Here is a 21,021-nt window from a genome sequence, read left to right on the forward strand (position 1 = left end):
GCCCCCCTAAGAAAGGGGACTCACAAGACATGTTCCTGCTTGTCTACAGCCCCCTTACTGTCTCCTGAGAAGATCCCACAGCACTGACCCTGCTCCATTCCAGCCAGCAGTCCTGACACCCCACCAGGGCCTGGCTCCTGGCAGCTGCTGAGTTTGTTGAGTTGATTTGGAGAATGAACCAGAAGCCCAGAGAGACTAGATCTCCCTTTCTCCAGAGGCTCCAAGAACCGAGAATTGAGCTTGGGCTCCAGGGCCAGCTCTGCCTCGGGTGGCCCATCACAGCCTCACATTTCCCAATGTACAGTGGTGGGGAGCGGGTCTTCAGTGGGGTCCTGTCCATCTAGCAGCCCACAGCTTGGGTCTCTTTGGATCCCTGTAGGCATACCACACATGCCCCAACCAGCCAACAGAAACTGCCTATCCCAAACCTCTCCCTCACTGTCCCCCTTCACCACATCACCTCCCAACCATCATCCCCAGACTCACCACTCACAATGCCCACTGTTCCCCACATCCTGTGGAATAGCACCCCCTGAGCACCAGGTCCTCCTGCTCCCATCCTCACTTTGTCCCAGGGCCTCTCCCTCCCGTACCTTCATCCTCTCTGGTCTTTCCTGGCCCCTCTAAACAGGCTCTGCTCTGACCTCTGCCCTCCCCACTGATCCAGGGAAACGGTCCAGGCCAGCATCAGGGGCCTTGCTGTCCTTATTGGGCTCCATTTCCCGGCCTGGCTAACCACTCCTTTCTTCTTGACCTTTCCATTGACACCCCCCACCGCCCTCTGCTGTCCGCTCTCCTCTACTGATGCCTCTTCCTCCACCTGTCCTCCTGTCGGTGGTCCCCAGAAGTCAGCCTCCGTCCCTTTCTCTCTTTGCTTTGGCCAGAAAATGATGCTCATGCCCTTGTCTTTGGCCCTGATCTCAGTCCTGAGCCCACAGCCTCTATATCCAGTTCTCTCCTTGGGGAGGCTGAGGCAGGAAAATCGACTCAGGAATGATCCACGACAAGCCCCATGACCAAAATCCCTCCCGCCCTGCCCTCCACCCTCAGTCCCTGACGTCTGGCCACCTGGACATCACTCTAGACACCCTTTCACACACACAATCAAAGCCACCAAGTGCCCTGCTCTGCCTCGGGTGGCCTATCACAGCCTCACAGGCTGGATCTCTCCGTGAGCCCCAGCATGTAGACGCTGAAGTCTCCGTACAGGTTACAGGTGATTCTTGGACTCATTTAAATTCTGGGGTCCTCAGAATAGGGGCAGCCTCTAACTCACTTCCCATACCAGGGCCCCCAGAACTCCCTCTACCTGCATGAAGTGGTGACTCAGTCCCTTCCCCGTGGACTCGCTGCCCCAGAACCGGCCTGCGGTAACCCATGCCAGCATGCCAGGACTACCAATTTATATCCCAGGTAGATAATCTATTAGCCATAATCTCAGATGAAAGGAAGATTTTGCCCCTTATGCAGATCTAATCTGTCTTTGTCACCACCCTTGCCTGATAATACAGGATTCCCTGAGGGCAGGGCAGAAAGCCTGGAGTTAGAAAGGGAAGAACAGAATGTTCGAGATCACCCAGTCTAGTGTCTCCTTTTACACAGAAGGAAATGAGGCCCAGAGAGGGGCAGACACTTGCTCCAGGACTCCAGAAAAGCAACAGGGGCTGGGATTGGTCTCCTGATTCCCAGGCAGGGGCAGACAGCCAGGGGTCGGGGCTTGGTTCAGCATTCTCTGCTGCCTCTTACTGTGCTCAAAGGTCATTTTAGGGATGGCAGACTTTCTGGTTAGCCTGTTAAGATCCTGGGAGGGTGTGGGAAAGAGGAGTGGGGTGGGGAGGGAGGAGGGGCTTCAGGGGTTATCTCCAGTCAGAGATATTACAGGGCTGCAGAGTGGACCAGACCTGGTGGAGAATTAGGTGCTGCTGGGAGCTCCTGCCTTCCACAGCATCCCAGCTGCAGGGAGCCTCAGGGACTCTGGGCCGTGCAGAGTTGGGGGCATTCCCCAGACAGCATCGCCATGGCCTGGAGGGAGCAGTTATCAAAGAATCAGGTCAATTGGGTGTTTGCTGGCATTACCTGTGTGTCTGTGGTGGTCATTGCCACGACAGTCCTTGCCATCACCCTGCGGCGGCCAGGTAGGTGCCTCCCCCCATCCCATCCTAAATGGCTTCCCGCATCGCTCGCTCCTTATCCCCACTTCTGACTTACAGCTCTGACCAGCTTTCCATTTTTTTTTTGTTTTTGTTTTTGTTTTTGAGACGGAGTTTCGCTCTTGTTGCCCCAGGCTGGAGTGCAATGGCGCGATTCTCGGCTCATTCCAACCTCCACCTCCCGGGTTCAAGCGATTCTCCTGCCTCAGCCTCCCAAGTAGCTGGGATTACAGGCACGCCCAGCTAATTTTTTGTATTTTTAGTGGAGATGGGGTTTCACCATGTTGGCCAGGCTGGTCGTGAACTCCTGACCTCAGGTGATCCACCCACCTCAGCCTCTCAAAGTGCTGGGATTACAGGTGTGAGCCATCACGCCAGGCCAACCAGCTCTTCTTGAGCCCTCGTCCCTACCAAGCCTCATTCCCCACCCGCAGTTTTTTCTCTCTTCCATCCCCCAACCCTACGTGACTTCATCCCCAGCAGAAAGTCCCGTTGACTTCATCCCCAGCAGAAAGTCCCGTTGACTTCATCCCCAGCAGAAAGTCCCGTTAACTTTTTTTTTTTTTTTTTTTGAGACGGAGTTTTCACTCTTGTCCCCCAGGCTGGAGTGCAATGGTGCAATCTCAACTCACTGCAACCTCCGCCTCCCGGATCCAAGCGATTCTCCTGCCTCAGCACTGCAAGTAGCTGGGATCACAGGCGTGTGCAACCATACGGCTAATTTTTTGTGGGGTTTTTTTCGTTTGTTTTGTTTTTGAAATGGAGTCTCACTCTGTCGCCAGGCTGGAGTGCAGTGATGAGATCTCGGCTCACTGCAACCTCCACCTCCCAGGTTCAAGCGATTCTCCTGCTTCAGCCTCTCAAGTAGCTGGGATGACAGGCATGCTCTGCCACACTCAGCTAATTTTTGTATTTTTAGTAGAGACAGGGTTTCACCATGTTGGCCAGGTTGGTCTTGATCTCTTGACCTCCTGATCTGCCCGTCTTGGCCTCCCAAAGTTCTGGGATTACAGGCATGAGCCACCAATCCCGGTCCTTTTTTTCTTCTTTTTTTTTTGAGACAGAGTCTCACTCTGTCACCCAAGCTAGAGTGCAGTGGCATGATATCGGCTCACCGCAACCTTCACCTCTTGGGTTCAAGCAATTCTCCCGCCTCAGCCTCCCAAGTAGCTGGGATTACAGGTGGGCACCACCACACCAGACTAATTTTTTTTTATTTTCACTAGAGACAGGGTTTCGCCATGTTGGCCAAGCTGCTCAAACTGCTGACCTCAGGTGATCCGCCTGCCTCAGCCTCCCAAAGTGCTGGGACTGTAGGCGTGAGCCACTGGGCTGGGCCAATTTTTTTTTGGTATTTTTAGTAGAAACAGGATTTTACCATGTTGGCCAGGTTGGTCTCAAACTCCTGACCTCAGGTGATCTGCCTTCTTGGCCTCCCAAAGTGCTGGGATTACAGGCATGAGCCACTGTGCCTGGCCCCCTCTAACTTTTTTTTCTTCAGTTGCCTGAAGACCATCAGATCTTGGCTTTCAGCCCAGACCTTCCTCCTGTGCCCTTCTTAGGAGTCACACAAGCAACCTCAAACTCAGCAGGCTGGGCTGAGCTCATCTCTAAGCCCCAACAGATGCTCACCCCTGCAGCCTCTCAGTGAAGGGCTCCTCCGTTCACACAGGTACCTGGAGTAGCCACCATGCCCCCACCTCATGCCTGTGCTCCTCAGTCCTGAGCCTCGAGGGCTCTGCCTTTCCACCCTCTGTCCTCCATCCCTCCGGCCCTGCCCTCTGAGAAGCTTCAAAGTCTCCTCCTGGACCCCTCTTACAAGGTCCCTCTGCCTGCTTTTGTCAGCTCATATTAGCTCTGCAACCCAGATCTTTCCAAGCAACCCTCGCTCGCTGCCCTCAGCACACACCAACTCCTTTGCTAAAGTTCAAGGCCATTCACAACCTGATCCCAACCTTCTTCCAATCTTATAATTTTTTTTTTTTTTGGGACAGAGTCTTGCTCTGTCGCCCAGACTGGAGTGCAGTGGCATGATGTGGGCTCAATGCACCCTCAGCCTCCCAGGTTCAAGCAATTCTTTTGCCTCAGTCTCCCCAGTAGCTGGGATTACAGGCATGGACCACCATGCCCAGCTAATTTTTGTATTTTTAGTAGAGATGGGGTTTCACGATGTTGGCCAGGCTGATCGTGAACTCCTGAACTCAGGTGATCTGCCTGCCTCCGTCTCCCAAAGTGCTGGGATTACAGGCCTCAGCCACTGAGAAGAGTTGTTTGTTTGTTTGTTTGTTTGTTTTTGAGACAGTGCCTCACTCTGTCACCCAGGCTGGAGTGCAACCAGGCAGTGGCATGATCTCCGGCTCACTGCAACCTCTGTCTCCTAGGTTCAAGTGATTCTCTGCCTTGGCCTCCCCAGTAGTTGGGATTACAGGCACATGCCACCAAGCCCATCTAATTTTTGTATTTTTAGTAGAGATGGGGTTTCACCATTTTGCCCAGGCTAGTCTTGAACTCGGCCTCCCAAAGTGCTAGGATTATAGGTGTGAGCCACCAAACTCAGCCTTTTTTTTTTTTTTTTTTTTTTATTTGACAGTCTCTGTCATCCAGGCTGGAGTACAGTGGTGCGATTTTGGCTCACTGCAACCTCCACCTCCTGGGTTCAAGTGATTCTCCTGCCTCAGCCTCTCGAGTAGCTGGGATTACAGGCTCCTGCCACCACAGCCGTCCAGCTAATTTTTGTATGTGGTTACACCACATACAAAATGGTTTCACCGTGTTGGCCAGGCTGGTCTCCAACTCCTGACCTCAGGTGATCCACCTGCTTCAGCCTCCCAAAGTGCTGGGATTACAGGCGTGAGCCACCACCACGCCCGGCCCCCTCTTCCAATCTCTCCACATTCCACTTTTATGTTCCATCTCTACCAGGTCAATGGCTCTTCCTTCAGGCAACGGCACTCTCCTGAAGCCAAGCCTTTGCTTTCTCTCTGTCTGGAATAACCTATTCTTCCTTTTTTTTCTGTGAAATTTACACCCATCCTTCAAGTCTTCCTTAAGTGTTCCCTCCTCTGTGAACCTACCCCCCTTTCCTGACTGCCAGCCTGGTACTGAGGCCTCCATGGGCCCCAGGAGCCCGTTCATTTCCCTCTATTGCAGTACCAGTGAGTATGAGCCTCACCGTCCCTCTGCCAGATGGGGTATTGGACACAGTGGGAGCCCAGGGAGGGTCATGGGATGAACAACATGAGTCTTGGGCTGGCGTGAGGACAGACGCTAACAGCCCCTTGGGATTCCTTCCAGGCTGTGAGCTGGAGGCCTGCAGCCCCGATGCCGACATGCTGGACTACCTGCTGAGCCTGGGCCAGATCAGCCGCCGAGATGCCCTGGAGGTCACCTGGTACCACGCAGCCAACAGCAAGGAAGCCATGACAGCTGCCCTGAACAGTAAGTCCAGCTGCCAAGACTGAGGCAGGCCAGGGCAGGGGATGGAGAAGACAGAGGGAGAGAAGCGAGGATCAGCCACTGGTCACTGTGGTGGCATGATGGCTGTTTACATGTCTCTCCACACAAGGAAATAGGGGCTCAGAGGGGTTAAGTGGCCAGCTCAAGGTTGTGCAGCTGACAAACTCTGAGTTTAGATTTAAACCACATGTCTGACTCCGAAGTCATGACTATACTGCCCTCTCTCCCAGCTACCCTTTCCTCGACCTGTCAGGGACCGACCTGTAAGGAAGCCTTTGCCTTCAAAGCCTCAAGAAGCCAGAAATCTGCACTTCAAAAATGGTTATAGTAACCAGTTGGCCAAGGCTCACGGTATGCACATTTCACACAGGTTCTCCTGGAACTACCATGCAACCTGTTTCATGGGTACCATTTCACAGGAGAAAAATAGAGTCTCAGAAAAGTTAGGTGAAGGCCGGGCGCGGTGGCTCAAGCCTGTAATCCCAGCACTTTGGGAGGCCGAGACGGGCAGATCATGAGGTCAGGAGATCAAGACTATCCTGGCTAACCCGGTGAAACCCCGTCTCTAGTAAAAAAATACAAAAAAAAAATAGCTGGGCGAGGGGGCGAGTGTCTGTAGTCCCAGCTACTCGGGAGGCTGAGGCAGGAGAATGGCGTAAACCCGGGAGGCGGAGCTTGCAGTGAGCCGAGATCCGGCCACTGCACTCCAGGCTGGGCGACAGAGCGAGACTCCGTCTCAAAAAAAAAAAAAAAAAAAAAAAAAGTTAGGTGACTTAGCCAAGGTTACACTCTCTGAAAGCAGTTAAGCGAACATTGGAGCGCAGAGTGGTCAGCCCCAGAGTGCACACTCCAAGCCACTGACCCCCACCCCCTCCTTCAGGGCTGTTGGGAAGCTCAGTAGATAACGTTCATGAACGTGCTAGTGAACTTTAAAGCAGTAGCTATAAAAGATGAAGGGAACAGTCCTCAAACCAGGACACGTTTCAGAAGACACAGGCTGCTGGCCCCACCCCCAAGTGATGCTGAGGCTGCTGGTCCCGAGATCACACTTTGAGAATCACTGCTCAAGCAAACTCCTTCTATTTCAGACAAGGAAACTGGGGTCTGAGGGCTAGTAGAATGACCAAATCAACCAAAGCAGGGATCTTTTGAGGTCATTATTAATAATTATGCTGAAGCAACAGAAATACACCAGACAGCCCCTTATACTAGTTAAGCAAGCAACTCCATATAAATAATTAACACTTAGTAAATGCCTAACCAGGGATATTTTATTGTTTAATTCTTGTAGATGAGGAAACAGGCACAAAAAGGTCAAACAACCTTCCCAAGATCACACTGCTGGAAAGCGTTAGGGTGGGGACTGGAAGCCAGCAGTGTCAATTCACAGTCCGCACACAGCCACCATGCTCTCCTGCAGATGGGTAAAGCTGGCACGAGGAAGGCTAGTGACTGCATGTCCCCTTCCCTCCTGACTATGTGGCTCCCTGAGGACCAGGGCTGCTGCTATGGCCATAGGAAACCAATCCTTTCCTCTCATCTCTTGCTCCTTCTTCACTTCCCAGCCTCAAGCAAGTCAGCCCCCAGGTTCAGCCTCTGGAAGGCAAGTCACAACGTTTAAGGTGAAGAGAGTGTTTGTTTGTTTGTTTGTTTGTTTGTTTTGAGACAGGATCTCTCTCTGTCATCTAGGCTGGAGTGCAGTGGCATGATATTCACTCACTGCAACCTCCGCCTCCCAGGTTCAAGTGATTCTTCCTGCCTCAGCCTCCCAAGTAGATGGGATTACAGGAGCCCACCACCACGACTGGCTAATCTTTGTATTTTTAGTAGAGACAGGGTTTCACCATGTTGACCAGGATAGTCTTGAACTCCTAACCTCAAGTGATCTGTCCACCTCAGACTCCCAAAGTGCTGGGATTACAGGGGTGAGCCATCACACCCGGCTGAGGAAGTTTTTTTTTGAAGCCAACACTAAAGGATGAGCAGGAGGTGCCGCAGTAAAGTTGAGAGAAGAGTGTTGCCAGGCAACAGCCCAGAGATGGGGAGGACAAAACAAATTAAAGCCTTGCTACCCAACATGTGGTCCGTGGACCAGCAGCACGCGCACCCCTGGGGAGTATGTTAAAAAGGCAGAATCTTGGGCTCATGCCTGTAATTCCAGCACTTTGGGAGGCTGAGGCGGGTGGATCACATGAGGTCAGGAGTTCGAGAACAGCCTGACTGATATGGCAAAACCACATCTCCGCTAAAAGTACAAAAATTAGCCGTGCATGATGGTGGTGCATACCTGTAGTCCCAGCTACTCAGGAGGCTGAGATAGGAGAATCGCTTGAACCCAGCAGGCAGAGGTTGCAGTGAGCTGTGATCGTGCCACTGCACTCCAGCCTGGGCAACAGAGTGAGACTTCATCTAAAAAAAAAAAAAAAAGAAGGCCAGGCACAGTGGCTCACGCCTGTAATCCCAGCACTTTGGGAGGCCAAGGCCGGCAGATCACGATGTCAGGAGATTGAAACCATCCTGGCCAACACGGTGAAACCCTGTCTCTACTAAAACACAAAAAATTAGCCAGGCGTGGTGGTGGGCGCCTGTAGTCCCGGCTACTTGGGAGGCTGAGGCAGGAGAACGGCGTGAACCCGGAAGGCAGAGGTTGCAGTGAACCCAGATCGTGCCACTGCACTCCAGCCTGGGCGACAGAGCAAGACTCCATCTCAAAAAAAAGAAAGCCGGGCACAGTGGCTCATGCCTATAATCCCAGCACTTTGGGAGGCCAAGGCAGGTGGATCACGAGGTCAGGAAATCAAGACTATCCTGGCTAACATGGTGAAATCTCGTCTCTACTAAAAATACAAAAAAATTAGCCGGGCGTGGTGGCGGGTGCCTGTAGTCCCAGCTACTCGGGAGGCTGAGGTAGGAGAATGGCGTGAACCCGGTAGGCAGAGCTTGCAGTGAGCCGAGATTGCAACACTGCACTCCAGCCTGGGCGACAGAGCGAGACTCCGTCTCAAAAAAAAAGACAAAGCAGAATCTCAGGCTGTGCCGCAGACCTAGTGATCAGAACATGCATTTTTACAGTCGCTGGGGGATGTATGTGCACATTAAAGTTGGAGAAGCTGGGTGCCTGGAACTCAGAGAATGAAGGAGAGTGGAACGTGAGATGAAATTGGAAAATCCGGCAGGCCCTGATTGTACAGACCTCAAAGACTATAGTAAAGAGTTTGGGCTTCATGTTCAGAGCAATGGGGAGGTTTTCTGGCCTTTTGTAACAGGAAGTGACATGATCAGGTACATGTTTAGGACACTCACTCTGGTGGCTCTATAGAGAATAGACTTGCAGGGAAGCAGTGCTAGAGGTGAGAAGAATGGTCAGGAGTCGGGGAGAAAGCAGGAGAAAAGGCCCCTTCTGGCATCAGTTGTCTGTAATGCCGCAAGGGCCAAAAGCGACCCCTCTCCCCTCCACTACACTCTTCAAGTGTGAGTGCCCCTTGCATGGTTTTCTAGAGACTGCTTCCCATTAGAAAGGTCTGCGCTCCCTACAAGACTGAATTCTCGAAGGCAGGAGTCAGATGTCCGCCCGATTGAGTTAACTGTGTGAAGCTAAAGGATAATTCTGTGTTGGTGATGATGTGCTGAGATGGGCAGCCTTGTGTACTACAGGCGAGGACAGGAATCAGAACAACTTTTCTGGAAAATAGTTTGATAACATGAGCTTTAAAAATGACCCCGTGGGCTGGGCACTGAGGCTCACACCTGTAATCTCAATACTTTGGGAGGCCAAAGTGGGAGGATTGCTTGAGCCCAGGAGTTCAAGACCAGACAGGGCAACACAGCAAGACTAATAGCAAAAATCAGAAACTACCAAAGCATCTCAGGAATGGGGGATGATCAGCTACATGGTAGTGAACACCATCAACCAGGGCTTTTGAAGCTTTTTGTTTCTTTGCCTTGTTTGCTCCAATGAGATGTATAAAAAAAGATCTGGAAATGTGTGATAATGTTGGAAAAAAACATCAAAAAATTATAAATGCAGTGGAATCTCAACTGTGTAAAAACTATGCATAGGGCCGGGAGCAGTGGCTCACACCTGTAATCCCAGCACTTTGGGAGGCTGAGGTGGGCAGATCATTTGAGGTCAGGAGTTCTGAGAGCAGCCTGGCCAATACGGTAAAACCCCGTCTCCACTAAAAATACAAAAATTAGCCAGGCGTGGTGGCACACCCCTATTGGGAGGCTGAGGCAGAAGAATTTCAAGAACTATTTGAAACTGGGAGGTGGAGGTTGTAGTGAGCCAAGATCGCACCACTGCACTCCAGCCTGGGCGATAGAGCAAGACTCTGTATCCAAAAAAACCTATGCATAGAAAAAAATGGAAGGAAAATCCATCAGAATGTGAAACTATGATGGAAGTGTGGGTGAATATTTTTCTCTTCTTCTGCTTTTCTGTATTTCTCAGATGTTCTGTAATTTGTAATGCTTTCATGATGAGAAAAAAAGTTTTCTTTTTTTAAAAAAAGGAACTGAGTTTTTGCCTCTTCCACAGGCAACATCACGGTCCTGGAGGCTGACGTCAATGTAGAAGGGCTCGGCACAGCCAATGAGACAGGAGTTCCCATCATGGCACACCCCCCGGCTATCTACAGCGACAATACACTGGAGCAGTGGCTGGATGCTGTGCTGGGCTCTTCCCAAAAGGGTAAGGGTCTCTCTGGAAACCCTCCCCGGCCCCCAGCCCTCTGGCCCTGGGGCAGCATGTGCAGAGATCCCTCCCTGGGAAGCAAGTCCAGCCCTGACACGAGGTGCTCACTGCCTTGGCTTTCTCATCACAATGTTACAGATGCCCAGGCTCAGTGAGGACTAGGCGAGATGGGGAGCGTGTCAGTGCAGGTCCTGGTGTTCTCTCCTGGACACACAGGGGAGACAGCGGGCAGTACAGTGTGAACTGCAAAGTGTCACGCATGCTCAGAGTGCTTCCCCCTGTATCCACAGAACTGGACATAACATGTTCAAAGCCCAGCCCCACCCTTCCCCTCTGCACCCCTTTACCAGTCACAGTCAGAATCCAGGCGTCACCATAATGCCTCCCTCTCCCTCATCCTCACGGCCACTCAATTGCTGCATCCACCAATCCTAACCCCTAACCCTGCCCCCATCTAGTCACAGCCACATTGTATCTCTCCAGGACCTCCCTCCTCATCGGCTTCCTGCCCCAAATTCAGCCCCTCCAGGCTTCCCTTGACTACCATGACCACACACACACACCTGAGGGATCTTTTCAAAACACCACTTTTGTCACGCCACACCTCTGTTTTAACCCTCCATGGCTCCCCATTGTCCTCAGGAAAAAGTATGATCTTGGCCTAGCTTTCAACATCCCTCTCTATCTTCCCAGCCTCATCTCCTCACCACCCTGAAAAGTACCGGGTCCTTCCTCTGCAGAGATTTCCTCCTCTACTCAAATGCACCTTCCCGGACGCTGCGTGACCTCCCTACAGGCTCTGGTGGTTTAGGACCCTCTGAGTCTACCCTGCTCAGGAACCACAGCCCCTTTTCAGCAGCTGCAGCAGCCACAAGCCCAGGTCCCTACCCGGCCTCTGTTTCCTCCCCGCAGGAGATGGGAATTCCTCTAGAGGCAGGCCCTTCTTCTCTGAGTTAGCTCTGTCTCTTCGAAAGGCCTTCCCCACACCCTGCAGGGATGTGGTGCTTGTCCTTCCACCCTCCCCTGACTCCACAGCGCGCGCGCGCACACACACACACACACACACACACACACACACACACACACACACACACACACACCCTCTCTGCTCTCTGCCCAGGGAGTCACATCTTCCTGGTTCCTTCGCCAGTTCCCCAAGCCCTTGTCCCTTTCATCACAGGCATCAAACTGGACTTCAAGAACATCAAGGCCGTGGGCCCCTCCCTGGACCTCCTGCGGCGGCTGACAGAGGAAGGCAAAGTCCGGCGGCCCGTGTGGATCAACGCTGACATCTTAAAGGGCCCCAACATGCTCATCTCAACTGAGGTCAATGCCACACAGTGAGTGTTTGCTTCTCTGTCCCAGCTGTGTCCAGCCCTCTTCTGTCAACACCTACCACGGATGGGGATCTTAGCGGACCTCTGAGTTTGTCTCCAGTCATACTATATATAGCTTGACTCCTTCCCCAGGCCTCATGAATTCCAGCACCGCTGCTCACAGCACTCACATACAGTAGTTGCACAGTGCTCTACAGTTTACAAAGAGACCACATAAAAGAAGAGAATGTCTTTGATCTGATTCTTACATAGCACTGCCAGGTTAAGGCTTTCTCCCCATTTTGCAGATAATAAAGCTAACAATAGTGGAAGCTCAATTCGTTCAATGTATATTATGTGTCCCAGAAGCGTTTTAAGCACTTGACTCGCAGAACACCATTTAACTCTTACGAGAATGAGGTAGGTACTATTATTTCCATTTTATTAATGCAAGAACTATATATAGAAGTTAAAAGACCTGCCTAAGTCTAGGAAGTGGCAGAGCAAAGATTCAAACCCAGGCCTTTCTGATTCTAAGCTCCAGGCTCTTTCCCATCCATCTCTTCTTCCATCCATCCAACCAGCCAGCAATCCATCCATCTAGTATTTATTATTGCGCTTCTCAAGCTGAAGTGCCTTCCCAAAGTAGCAGTTTGGAAAATGTAATCAATGACCCAAGATAAATATGACCTGTCTTCTTGGAGTGCTAATTTTACTCAGTAGGTTTTTTTTGGTGGGCAGTGGGTGGCAACATAATTTGCCTATTAAAATTTGCATCTTTTGAAGAAGAAAAGTACAAAGAAAAAATTAAAATATTTTCATCAAGGCAAAGTTCAAATACAATTTTAGGCTGGGCACAGTGGCTCACACCTATAATCTTAGTACTCTGGGAGGCCAAAGTGAGCGGATCCCTTGAGCTCAGGAGTTTGAGACCAGCCTGGGCAACACAGTGAGACCCCATATAGAAAGCAAAGAGAGAAATATATGAAGGGAAGAAAAGAAGGAAGGGAGGAAGGAAAGCAGGAAGGCAGGAACTTTTTTTTTTTTTTGAGACAGAGTCTCACTCTGTTGCCCAGGTTGGAAGGCAATGGTGCGCTCTCAGCTCACCACAACCTCCGCTTCCTGGGTTCAAGCGATTTTCCTGCCTCAGCCTCCCGAGTAGCTGGGATTATAGCCATGCACCACCACGTCCAGCGAATTTTGTACTTTTAGCAGAGATGGGATTTCTCCATGTTGGTCAGGCTGCTCTCGAACTCCCTACCTCAGATGATCCACCCGCCTCAGCCTCCCTAAGTGCTGGGATTACAGGCGTGAGCCACCGCGCCCAGCAGGAGGGAAATTTTTAAAGAAAACCTGAGAAACTTCAGAGACTCCCAGCTGGCAGAGCTCAGATTCCCACAGGCTGGGGCTCTGAGTCAGTTTCCTGTCTATATGTGGATGTTTAAGAAGCCGGCCCTGCTAGAAGGGATGCTGTCTATGAGGTTGAGTTACCTGCCCAAGATCAGAATCAGGATCTGAACCCAGACTTCCCTGACTCCAAAGTCCACGCCCAATTTATGGGACCTGAAACAAGCCATTCTGTTCTTTGGGACTCTGCTTCTGACCTTATCATAGATCCAATAGGCCCTGCCACTCCCTAACACTGTGATGAGAGCCCAGAGGAGAGTAAGGGGCCGCCGCAGCTCCGTGATACCAACGTCTCTGATTTTTTTTGCAGGTTCCTGGCCCTGGTCCAGGAGAAGTATCCCAAGGCTACCCTGTCTCCAGGCTGGACCACCTTCTACATGTCCACATTCCCGAACAGGACCTACACCCGAGCCATGGTGGAGAAGATGCACGAGCTGGTGGGAGTGGTACCCCAGAGGGTCACCTTCCCTGTGCGGTCTTCCATGGTGCGGGCCGCCTGGCCCCACTTCAGCTGGCTGCTGAGCCAATCTGAAAGGTGAAAACCACCAACCCACCCCCACCCTCCTGGAGGCACTGATACCCCCAGCAAGATCCCAGAAGCTCAGCTCATAGCTGGAAGGGTCTTAACGGTCATTTCGTCCAACCCCTGCTGGTGCTCATACCGTCTACAGAGTCCCTGCTTTCTGCTTGCATACCTCTGGTGACGGGCTACTCACTACCTCCTGCAGGAGGCTTTTCATTGGTGGGTAATTCTCTGCCCTCTGGAAAATATTTATACCAAGACACAATTTGTCTCCCCACAGCTTCCTCCAATAGGAGCCAGCTGTACCCCTGGGGCTACACAGATTGTGCCTTCAACCCCTGCCCTAGGATAGCCCTACAGGAATTTAGAGACTTCTCTGCCCCCACTACTCCCCCCTACCTTCCACAGTACTCCCAAATCTGCCCCCTCCCCCTCTTGATGCCTGATCTACCCTTCCACACCCTGCCCCATCTGTCCTGCCCCTTTCCTAAGACAGGACTCAGAAATAGACACTGCAAATGAGGAGGCAGGACAGGCTCCCCCTCCCTCCTGGGCCTCTGCTTTCTGTCATCTTTCCTGAATTCCTTCTGGCTCCTGCCCTTGGGAAGGGGTAGGACTCAGGGAGAAGCGGCGGGTGGGCGACTGGAGGACAGATGCTCTACCCTGGGCCCAGCTGACATCCAGTTCTGAGCACAGGAGCGGGGCTGAGGGTCTGCTGGGCTCAGACAGGCACTGAGTCAGCTCTCGTGGCCCCAGGTACAGCCTGACACTGTGGCAGGCTGCCTCGGACCCCTTGTCGGTGGAGGATCTGCTCTACGTCCGGGATAACACTGCTGTCCACCAAGTCTACTATGATATCTTTGAGCCTCTCCTGTCACAGTTCAAGCAGCTGGCCTGTAAGGAGAGAAACTGGGAAGGGCGGTGTGGGCTGGATTCGGCATGGGGCAGCACTTGGTGGGCACTAGAGCAGAGCTGGGCAGAAGGGATATCGAAGGGGGAAGGCCAGGATGGGACAGGAGGCAGCTGCATTTTGTGTGCCAGGCCCTGGGATGGTATGCTAAGCTTCAAACATACATTTTATTTTTATTTACATATTTTTTCGAGACATAGTCTGGCTCTGTCACCCAGGCTGGAGTGCAGCGGTTCAATCTCAGCTCCCTGCAACCTCCGCCTCCCGGGTTCAAGTGATTCTCCTGCACCACCACACCCGGCTAAATTTGTATTTTTAATAGAGACAGGGTTTCACCATGTTGGGCCAGGATGGTCTTGAACTTCTGCCCTCAGGTGATCCACCTGCCTTGGCCTCCCAAAGTGCTGGGATTACAGGCGTGAGCCACCTGCCTGACCCACACATTCATTTTATAGAGAAACTGAGGGATTCCATTTTATAGAGAAACAGTGGCTCAATACAGTCACTCAGCTTGTATGTGGCCCAGCAGACAGGAAACCAGCAAATTCCAAACCCCCCATTATTTCCCTTGGTGCACAGCTCCACTGTGGGTTACTCTAATGCTTCAGAGGCCTCCACTGTATTTGCTAAACAGTGATCAGATGCCACCATCCAAACCCCTCATTCCCTTGTCCCCGAACCCAGAAGAGCCGCAGTTAAGCCATCTCAAAGGGGCCCCACAAGACTCTGCATTCCTGCCATGGAAGCCACCTAAGCGAGGGGGAAGGATACCAGCTCTGGGGCCAGGCAGACCTGGCCCCATCAGGTTCCACTCCCAGCAACTTTGCTTACTGCTTATAAGACCTTGGGCAAGTCACTTCTTCTAGTCTACAAAACAAGGAAAGGATAGCTACTTGGCAGGGTGCCATGAGGTTTAGAGAGGATGCCTGTAGAGCTGTGACCTATAGAAGGTGTTCCATGAATGGCAGCCACTTCACTTTGGCAATTTGGGGCCCCACAGTGAATGCCACACGGAAACCAATGTACTACACGGGAGGCAGCCTGATCCCTCTTCTCCAGCTGCCTGGGGATGATGGTCTGAATGTGGAGTGGCTGGTTCCTGACGTCCAGGGCAGTGGTCAAACAGCAACAATGACCCTCCCAGGTAAGGAGCACCTTCAACCCTGGTGCTCCTAGCTCATCTGCAGGGGTGTCCTTTGCTTGGGGCAGGTAACGCCAGTCTCTGTTGCCATGACAACACGGGTTTATTTACACCATACCCTGGATGCAAGGTGGGGCAGGGTTGCGGGAGAGGGCGAGGGACTACAGTGATGTCAAGAGCACAGGGCTCCTGGCCTTCAGACCAGTCCTCAGCCACAGTGCTACGGGCAAGGCCGGCACCAGCCCCCAGACTGAGTCATGGGTAAAGGCCAAGAGCTGAAGCAAGAGTTTCTCACGCACCAGGCACATTTATAAAGCAACCCATCCACCTGGAGCCCAAAAATGGGTTGACAGATTCCAGAAAGGCAAGATCCTTGATGACTCCATAACTCCCACTGCCCCTTTAACAAGGGACTCTAAAACCTATGATAACCCAAATCCTAAACCCTGTTGCCCCTGCCGCCTCTTCCAGACACAGAAGGCATGATCCTGCTGAACACTGGCCTCGAGGGAACTGTGGCTGAAAACCCCGTGCCCATTGTTCATGCTCCAAGTGGCAGCATCCTGACGCTGGAGTCCTGCCTGCAACAGCTGGCCACACGTCCCGGACACTGGGGCATCCATTTGCAAATAGCAGAGCCCACAGCCCTCCGGCCGTCCCTGGCCTTGCTGGCACACCTCTCCAGCCTTGGCCTCTTGCATTGGCCTGTGTGGGTTGGGGCCAAAATCTCCCACGGGAGTTTTTCGGTCCCTGGCCATGTGGCTGGCAGAGAGCTGCTTACAGCTGTGGCTGAGGTCTTCCCCCATGTGACTGTGGCACCAGGCTGGCCTGAGGAGGTGCTGGGCAGTGGCTACAGAGAACATCTGCTCACAGATATGCTAGAGCTGTGCCAGGGGCTTTGGCAACCTGTGTCCTTCCAGATGCAGGCCATACTGCTGGGCCACAGCACAGCTGGAGCCATAGCCAGGCTGCTGGCATCCTCCCCCCGGGCCACCGTCACAGTGGAGCACAGCCCAGCGGGGGGCGACTATGCCTCTGTGAGGACAGCGCTGCTGGCAGCCAGGGCTGTGGATAGGACCCGAGTCTACTACAGGCTGCCCCAGGGGCACCGCAAGGACTTGCTGGCCGATGTTGGCAGAAACTGAGCACCCCGGGGTGGTGGCCCAGCGGGCTCCAGGGCGGAGGCTTCCCACGGGGAGGCAGGAAGAAATAAAGGCCTTTGGCTTTCTCCAGGCACTGTATGTGAGTCCTTGGGGGCAGGATGGAGTGGGAGTGGACATGATGTGGCCACTGAGGGCATCTAGAGGGTCTGGAGGCTGGGGGCCAGATCATTCCGGTTGTCCAAGAGAAACTGCTCGCAAGCCTTGAAGGTGGTGTAGAACTCAGAGGAGAGGCCGGCCACATTGGTAGTCACATAGTTGAGAACACCTGGGGTAGCCTGGTTGTAGTAGGACACCTGCAGGGTGGGAAGCCAGGCTCAGGGGGACTGAGCTAGGGGAGGGTACTGGGAAGGGGTGGGAGCCCAGTGGGCACAGGCTGGTGGTGAGTCAGCCTTGCTTGTCTTCTGGGAGGGCAGAAAATTCAACCCAACTCCCCAGGGTCTTAGATTACACAGTTGGCCAGCATGGCTTCCTCCAGCTGATCTCCCCCAACCCTTCCGGGGGCGCTGACAACCCTGGCTTCCCACCACCACACACGACATTGTCATCGTGCATCTTCCCCACCAGCCAGAGGCCCTGGAGGGCAGCGGCTGCGTCTCCAGGGCCCAGCTCTGAATCTTGGCCATAGAGACACGTTAGACATTAGCCCAGGGATGGTTCTGAGGTGCTCATGGGTTCAAGCATATGAATTCAGCAAACACCAGCTGAGTCTCTGCTGGGTGAGTCTCAGGGCCCGGCGGCAGGGCCCTAATAGAAGCTGTGAGTGGGGAGGCTGCAGTACCCCACCCTCACTTTCCCTCAGCCTCCTGCCCATCAACACAGACTGCACTGCTGGGTTTTATGGGCCCTCAGAGCCCATATAAAGCCTTCCTAGATGAGAAGGGCTATCCAAGGGAATGACGAGTGAGATGGAATTTCAGTTCAGAAACCAGGCCTTCTGACTTCAGCACCCAGAGCTTTTTCCAAGACCATGCAGCAGCCTCTGACTTACCTCTACACAGATGAGATCATTTTCAGCCCCTGACACTCCAGGCTCCCCCAGGCTGGAAGGGGGAGCCTGCTGGGGGGCCCAGCTCTGGGACTATCCTAGCCCAGCAGTGCTAAGCTCAATATACGTGTGGTGTTGGGGTGGAGCCAGGCTGGGGGCGTGGTGAGGGGGACCGGCCTCACCTTGGTCAGCTGGTCCCCCTCGCGCCAGAAGCAGAAGCCTGAGCAGAGGGTCTCTCCGCGTCTGTACTCTGGCGTCTCTCGGTGTGTGGGCAGCGTGACCGACCTCAGCGCGATGACATAGGGGTCCCTGAGTGAAGGAAGGGTAGCAAGGGGACAGGGGTCAGCCACAGAAGAAAGTGGGGGCCTGTTCCGCCCAACCAAAGCCCAGACCCTGCCCCCTCTGGCACAGATTCCTCACCAGGGGATGCAAGGCACATCGACTCTTAAAGCCCCGATGCGGGGCTCAGGGCCAGGCTGGAGGGAGGAGGCACCTGTGGGTTAGCACCAAATTCACCAGGAGCCAACCTGCCTCCACGGTGGACTTTCTGGAAAAGTCACTCTACTCCAACGCTCAGGGGAAGACTCGTGGGCTTTGGGATTTTTTTTCTGTCCCTGTCTCTCCAGCAGAAGAGATGTTTAGGCCCTCCAGCCCACACAGGGCTGTTAGAGGGAGGAGGCCAAGGACGTGGCCACCCGAGAAATATCCTGTCCAAGGCCTGCATCGAGGCAGCCTGAGCCACCCTGGGCAAGGGCAGCCCTGCTGTAGGGAATGTGACAAGAAGGGAAGCGTGTGCCCCTGTCCCCCATTTTACCCATGGTAAAGCCACAGCAGCCCAGAAAAGTCTAGTGGTGCCTGGGGCCCCACAGCCAATGGGAAGCAGAGCTCTGGCTCCAGGCTGATGGCCTTCCCTGGGAGGGAGATGCGGCCACCCTACCACTCCGTCCAGTTGTGTCTCCCACCCCACAGCAGATAGGCACACACCCATTGTCACAAGGCTTCCGCCTCGAGGCCAGGATCACGAAGTCCTGTGGCTTTGTGTGACCTCCAAGGGCAGGGCTGGTGACGTGGTAGATGGCATCGTCCTCGTCCACCTGCTGCACTAGCTCCACGCTCCTGTGGGGAGGTCGGGATCTCAGGGCCCCAGGAAGCTTCCAGCTCCCATGTAGGCAGCCGGTCTGCCCAGGCCCTGCCACAGTGCAGTGCCTGAGCAGCTTCTGTGGTGGGATGTCACCCCCCGTACTGCTCAGCAGGGACCAGCAGGAAGGCAGCAAGGCCCAGTCAAGATGGACACACATGTGCGTGTGTACACACAGGCACACGTAGATGTGCATGCAAGTAAATGAACACATACACACAGACACGGGAACAAAGATGTGCACATACATGAACACACATGGTCATATGTGCACAGGCACATGGACAGACACCAGTATACAGAGAGACCCACGTGTGTCTGTACATGTCTGCGCAGGTACAGACACCACAAGGATGTGTGATGATTTAGCAGTTGTTCTTAATATTTACTGAGCGCCCACTGAGTGCCAGGTGCTGTTCTAAGTGCTTTACATGTGTTGCTTAATCTCCATAACAGCCCCATGCTGTAGACACTTTTAGTGTTCCCATCTCATAGATGAGGAAGATAACCTGCCCACGGCCACAGAGCTAATAAGGAAGCAGGGCTGGGGTGTGTTCAGGCTATCAGGTGGCAGAGATGTATCCCCAGGCCCAGGCACCTGACACATACATGCATGGGCATACACAGGTTCATATCTACACGTGCATCCACACAAGGACACCCACACAGAGGCAGACATGGCCATGTCCAGACCCACCTCTTCCTCCCCAATCCCCTGCCCGTACTCAGCAGTAGGCAGGGTATGGGGAAGAAACTAGGGGCTCTCTTTCCCCTCAGGCCACTCCCCCACAAATCCGATCAAGTATCAAGATTTGGTCTGGCCTTCAAGGCCCACCCCAGCCTCCCTCTAAGAAGCCCACCTATCACATGTACAACCGCCCTCCCCCTACACAACACCCACCACCACATCACCTCTCTGCCTTCTGGAAGGGGACAACCAGCAGGCCTGAGTCAGCTGGGCCAGGGATTTTTAAGGCAACATGGCCCTTTTTGCAAAGAAACCTTCAGCAGGAAGCCCGTGTATAAAGAGCTACAAGCCTGCTCGGGAGAAGACAGATGGGGTAGGAAGGGGAAGGCCAGTTTGTCAAAATACAATTCGCCAAACGACCGGCACACTGAGTTTCCAAACACACAGAACCTCCTTATGGAAATCCTCCAGAATGTAGGCTCCTCATAACAAGCGATTATCAAATAACCCCCCCAAGCCAGGGTGTTGGCAGAATAGAAAATGACTTTAAGGGGACTTGAAAAACACAAATTTTGCTATTTTCCTAAGAACATATTTATCTTCCTTGACTAAATTCGAGAAGATTGTCAGCCGAACAATTAACAAATTTGGAGGAACAAATGTATGTAAAGGAATAATATATTTCTATTCATAATCATTCATTATATTCAAAAATAACATATTTGTGAGGAAAATCAGCAAACTTAGTAAGTTCAGCAAACTGGCCATGCTATATCCCACTCACCCTTCAGCCTTCTGACTCCACCCCAAGCAGTTCTGGAAGCCCCTTTGGAAACACAGAACTCCAGAGCACATGGTTTGAAAATCAGTATCTCTCAGTGTGAATCCATGACCCACTCTTCTTAAAAAGCATGCGTTTTAAGAAGAGAGAAACTGAAGCCAGAAAGGAAGTGACTTTGACTTATCCAGCATCACACAGCTGGTTGGGACAGAAGCAGGACTTCAACTCAAGCCTCCAGCTCCAATTCCATGCTCAGTCTCTTCCCTAAGGGCTCAAAATACCCACGACCCTGACCCCCCACCCAACATGGAACTCCAACCCACTGCCAGCCCCTGCTAATGGCCAGCAGGGCAGAGCATCATGGAGGATGACCTGCAGAAGGAGACACCCTCTCCCTCATCAGGCTGGAGAAGGGACACTGCCCTGCCCTCACCCTGGCCCCTCACCGGTAGTGCTTGTCCCACTCTGGCCTCCGACGCAGGTCCGAGAGCAGCAGGAAGGCCTGGGCTGCATCCACATGCACGACCATCTCCATGTGGAAGGAGAGGAACTTGTCATCCTCCAGAGTGTACAGGCGGACCTGCATGGGACACAGGGCAGCCTCATTTGCTGGGTGGTGGAGTGGACTGATGGGGATGCTGGAGGCTGAGGCTGGAAGCTCAGGGCTATG

General features: G+C 53.0%; 2 protein-coding genes across 18 annotated transcripts in view; one reads left to right on the plus strand and one right to left on the minus strand.

Moving 5' to 3' along the window:
* The window catches only part of ACOT11 (acyl-CoA thioesterase 11), a 101,658-nt gene that overhangs the window by 19,679 nt on the left and 60,958 nt on the right, over positions 1-21,021 (minus strand). For 14 of the 15 annotated variants that reach the window (XR_012419813.1, XR_012419812.1, XR_012419823.1 and 11 more), the window contains 4 exons: positions 20,798-20,931; positions 18,729-18,860; positions 17,927-18,053; positions 15,681-17,052 (listed from right to left, as the gene is read on the minus strand). Coding sequence is in view for 10 of the 15 variants with exons in the window: in XM_045370538.3 (XP_045226473.2) it covers positions 16,897-17,052; positions 17,927-18,053; positions 18,729-18,860; positions 20,798-20,931 (549 nt within the window). In the remaining 5 variants the exon portion in view is untranslated. Of the gene's footprint in view, positions 1-15,680; positions 17,053-17,926; positions 18,054-18,728; positions 18,861-20,797; positions 20,932-21,021 lie in introns of those variants that run through there. The other variant, XM_074005949.1, reaches the window with a different exon arrangement.
* On the plus strand, positions 1,886-16,832 carry FAM151A (family with sequence similarity 151 member A). Of its 3 annotated transcripts, none has more exons than XM_074006000.1 (9): positions 1,886-2,135; positions 2,752-3,822; positions 5,445-5,588; positions 10,144-10,296; positions 11,480-11,639; positions 13,333-13,557; positions 14,302-14,441; positions 15,456-15,599; positions 16,068-16,832. In XM_074006000.1, the coding sequence occupies exons 3-9, from the start codon at positions 5,480-5,482 to the stop codon at positions 16,739-16,741; spliced, it is 1,605 nt and encodes a 534-aa protein (XP_073862101.1). In that variant the 5' UTR covers positions 1,886-2,135; positions 2,752-3,822; positions 5,445-5,479; the 3' UTR covers positions 16,742-16,832. The 3 variants fall into 3 exon arrangements, with proteins under 3 accessions (XP_073862101.1, XP_005543336.3, XP_005543335.3); XM_005543279.5 differs by having other exon boundaries at positions 3,713-3,822; XM_005543278.4 differs by lacking the exon at positions 2,752-3,822.

Source organism: Macaca fascicularis, chromosome 1 (assembly GCF_037993035.2).
Source record: "Macaca fascicularis isolate 582-1 chromosome 1, T2T-MFA8v1.1".
NCBI classification, from domain to species: domain Eukaryota; kingdom Metazoa; phylum Chordata; class Mammalia; order Primates; family Cercopithecidae; genus Macaca; species Macaca fascicularis.

Excerpts from the sequence above, each read along its gene's own strand:
- FAM151A (XM_005543278.4), top strand. The coding sequence starts at position 2,018 with ATGGCCTGGAGGGAGCAGTTATCAAAGAATCAGGTCAATTGGGTGTTT. Across the intron at positions 5,589-10,143 it reads CATGACAGCTGCCCTGAACA|GCAACATCACGGTCCTGGAG; the intron begins GTAAGTCCAGCT and ends CCTCTTCCACAG. Across the intron at positions 15,600-16,067 it reads AGCAACAATGACCCTCCCAG|ACACAGAAGGCATGATCCTG; the intron begins GTAAGGAGCACC and ends CGCCTCTTCCAG.